The 3,975-nt window shown below is 41.6% G+C and overlaps 1 protein-coding gene across 2 annotated transcripts in view; it reads right to left on the reverse strand.

The window, feature by feature from the left end:
* The window catches only part of tulp4b (TUB like protein 4b), a 44,559-nt gene that overhangs the window by 26,381 nt on the left and 14,203 nt on the right, over positions 1-3,975 (reverse strand). For both annotated transcript variants that reach the window (XM_014021323.1, XM_014021325.1), the window contains exons 5-7: positions 1,953-2,114; positions 1,618-1,798; positions 1,428-1,535 (exon numbers count right to left, since the gene is read on the reverse strand). In XM_014021323.1, coding sequence (XP_013876777.1) covers positions 1,428-1,535; positions 1,618-1,798; positions 1,953-2,114 — 451 coding nt within the window. The remainder of the gene's footprint in view (positions 1-1,427; positions 1,536-1,617; positions 1,799-1,952; positions 2,115-3,975) is intronic.

The raw sequence follows: 3,975 nt of genomic DNA on the forward strand, positions 1-3,975 counted from the left end.
GTTCCGGGAGGATGGGGGGCACTGATTGGTGGGCTTGATGGATAGAGCTTCATCAGAGCTAAACTACAAAAGAAATCTGAAACTCCTATGTTTAATAGCTTTTGAGCCATAACATTCCCATTTTCCAGATAAATTGGGGGGTCTGGGCCTGATGGATAGAGCTTCATCAGAGCTAAACTACAAAAGAAATCTGAAACTCCTATGTTTAATAGCTTTTGAGCCATAACATTCCCATTTTCCAGATAAATTGGGGGGTCTGGGCCTGATGGATAGAGCTTCATCAGAGCTAAACTACAAAAGAAATCTGAAACTCCTATGTTTAATAGCTTTTGAGCCATAACATTCCCATTTTCCAGATAAATTGGGGGGTCTGGGCCTGATGGATAGAGCTTCATCAGAGCTAAACAACAAAAGGAATCTGAAGCTCCTATGTTGAACAGTTTCTGAGTTATAAGCATTTTTTGCATGTCCAGACACCCCTTTTTCAGATAAATTGGGGGTCCAGCGGGGTGGGGGCGCTGATGGGATGCCTGATGGATAGAGCTTCATCAGAGCTAAACAACAAAAGGAATCTGAAGCTCCTACGTTGAACAGTTTCTGAGTTATAAGCATTTTTTGCATGTCCAGACACCACTTTTTCAGATAAATTGGGGGTCCAGCGGGGTGGGGGCGCTGATGGGATGCCTGATGGATGGAGCTTCATCAGAGCTAAACAACAAAAGAAATCTGAAGCTTCTATGTTGAACAGTTTCTGAGTTATAAGCATTTTTGTTTGTCCAGATACACCTTTTTCAGATAAACTGGGGGTTCGGGAGGGGGGGCACTGATGGTGGGCCTGATGGATGGAGCTTCATCAGAGCTAAACAACAAAAGAAATCTGAAGCTTCTATGTTGAACAATTGAAGCATTTTTGCATGTCCAGACACCCCCATTTTGAAAGGAGCCCCCTCCTCAAATATGGGGTCTATTGTAAAACCGTTGGCTGGCGCAGTGTAGGTCAGACTCATCTACAGTTCTGACAAATTTCATGTTGACCAGTGCAGCCGTTTTTGTGCTACGGTTGACCACAAATCTCCGGAGAAAAAAAAACAGTACGAAAACAAAGTGACTCCCGCTTAGGCTTCGCATGCGGGGGTCATAATAAAGCAAAACAGTGGGTTAAACACAAAATTGTCAGAATAGTAACTAAAAGCTAAAAGTAGCAAAAGAAGAGAAAAAAATATTGAAGTTATGTCTTTTGTAAAGAATAAAAGTTACAAAGAACAAAAGACAAAAGTCTTAAAAACGGTTCCAGATGAAACTGAACATTTTGATGATCGAAAATACAGTATACCAGATGAAACAATAAAGAGGAAAATGGTCATGTAAATGCTGACTCAGCATTAAGACGTGTCCTGTCATGTCTTCCTTGTGTTTTGGTTTCCTACCTTTCAGACCTGAGTGAATGACAGCAGGAGACAGGTCATCATAGTTGTTCATCAAACTGATGTCTCCTGATAAGAAGGTCACTGTCAGCAAAGGCTTGACTCTCCTCACTTGAATGAAGAGGGAAACACAAAGGTTTGTACTCAGGTAACAGTTACCTGGTTTCTACAAGGCATGAAAATAAGGAAGTACCTAAAGGCAGGATGTTGTCGTCAGAGTCCGTGTCGCTCTCTGTGCTGTCCTCTATCAGGAAGTCAGGGCAGTTCCACGACATGCTCACAATTCCATCAGACTCATGTAAGAGCACGTGAGCCAGCATTCGGCCATGACAGTCCATGACTATCACCTGTCCATCAGCTGTGCCAAACAAAACCTGAGGAGCATCACACACAGAAGGTTACCAGATGACTGCATTTGTCCTCTTTGGGTGGGAAGTCTTTCTACTTGCTGTTTTCCATCAAAGATCATTGTGGTTTTATGACAGACGATGGAGGAAAACAGCACACAGTGAGCAAAATATTTTCTACCTGCTGATCATCAGGTGTCCAAATGCCACAGGTGATTTGACTCTCCAAGTTGATCTCAGAGGACCAGTGTCTCTGACCGCTGACCGAGCCGACCAACACAAAGCCATCTCTGTAGGCAATGAGGGCTTGAGTGCCATCATGTGACCAGGTGAAGTCACTCACCTACAGGGATGACACGTTCACCTGTCACTCAGTTTCTGGGTTTATCCACAAATGCAAAAGGGCAGTAATGTTTTTTGTTTGTTTCTCTGTTAGCAAAATCTCATGACCCACTGGACAGATTAAATGAATTCTTGGGAAATTCTCACAGATGGTACAAGTGATTAACATTTGAAGTCAACCCCATCCAAGATTGCCACCACAGCTAATCAACTGAAGCCAACAGTACTATTTATTTATTTATTTATTTATTTATTTATTTATTTATTTATTTATTTATTTATTTAATAAAACAAAAACAATCTATAAAGTAAAAATAAAAACGCAAAAAGCAAATCATGCCATGAGTGAAAAGGGTGCAGAGTGAAGAGGAAATCTTATCTGGGGAGGGTTGCCAAATGAGACATAGTAAAGTGTTTTACTGTTCCTTTAAAATTATCATATTTTGAGTCAAACAGCAGATGTGCTGTATATGTATGACTCACTCAGTCATATGTGCTGAGTGAGACTGTTGCAAGATAAAGTTAGTGTTGTATTTGGTGAAAACGTGCATAGAAAAAGAGAGGTAAATTTTAATTTTTTTATCTGTCAACCCTGATGCCGGTCTCACTCAGGCACTGATCTTGCAGCTGCTGATGATCACAGTTATGTCCAAACTTGGTGAAAAAAACGAACATTTGTTTGGACCTATGATGCTCTTTGTGTTTTGCTTTTACAAGCTGCAAAGGTGAGTAACAGAAAAAAAAACACCCTGCTGTCTTTAATTTATTGTACTTGTTGAAAGTTTAGAACAGGGATTCTGGTCCTGGAGGTCCGCAGCTCTGCATGTTTTACTTGTTTCTCTGCTCCAACACACCTGATATGAATGATTTTCAGGCTTCTGTGGAACTTGGAAGAGGTAATCCACTGACTGACTCAGGTGTGTTAGAGAAGGGAAACAAGTAAAGCATGCAGGGCTGTGGACCTCAAGGACCAGGATTGACTATCCCTGGTTTAGAAGAAACTTTTGCTGTTTGCCGGCTGTTTGTGCATGCGCACTTTCACAGCTGCGAGGTGCTTCTCACCTCTGTGGGGGGGAGACCACTCTGAGGCCAGGGTTCAAAAACCTCGTTTCAGAGAGAACAATGGCGGCCGAACCACAGCAAAAAACAGTTTCACTCAAAATCAGCATCATGTAAACTATGTTTTATTTGTGCTTCATTAGATTAGATTAGATAACTTTATTGGGAATATTCCTTCAGGGAAATTAAAGATTAAATTAAATTGGGAAAATATCAGCATCCTGGATAATGTGTGACACTGATCCCTTGTGACATTTTAATGTATGATCTGGAGTAACTCTATCAAGCAGCCGACAAAGATTCCTTCCAGCATTATGAACTAAACAGGTCTTTTTATACAAACAACTGCATTATTGTGGCTTATTAAACATTGCTGGCAGAAACAACAAGTTTAAAGGGGCAATATCATGTAAAATAAACTTTTTTGAGTTTTATATCATGTTACAATGTTATACTCTCATAAAAACATGCCCAAAGCCTTGCTTTGACTCATTCATGCATGTTTGAGAAATCCTGCAGCATTTTTAGGAAGCCATGCTGAGGAGCAAAACGACAGGTGGGGACCAGAAACACCTCTGGGACGTGTCTTTAAGCCAAACTTCTTCATGGCAGAGCACCCTCCCCTCCCCACACACCCCGCCCATGACTCCTGCAGGCTCTTGGGTGAAAGTGAAACTTAACTGTCTGCTGAGCTCTCAACATTAGTTCTCACTCAGTGAATATTAAAAATACCTTTGAGGAAATGTATTTTCAGATGCCAAGTAAACTGCATCATGGCAGCCCCCCCCCCCCCCCCCCCCCCC

Source organism: Austrofundulus limnaeus, unplaced genomic scaffold (genome assembly GCF_001266775.1).
Source record: "Austrofundulus limnaeus strain Quisiro unplaced genomic scaffold, Austrofundulus_limnaeus-1.0 Scaffold287, whole genome shotgun sequence".
NCBI lineage: Eukaryota > Metazoa > Chordata > Actinopteri > Cyprinodontiformes > Rivulidae > Austrofundulus > Austrofundulus limnaeus.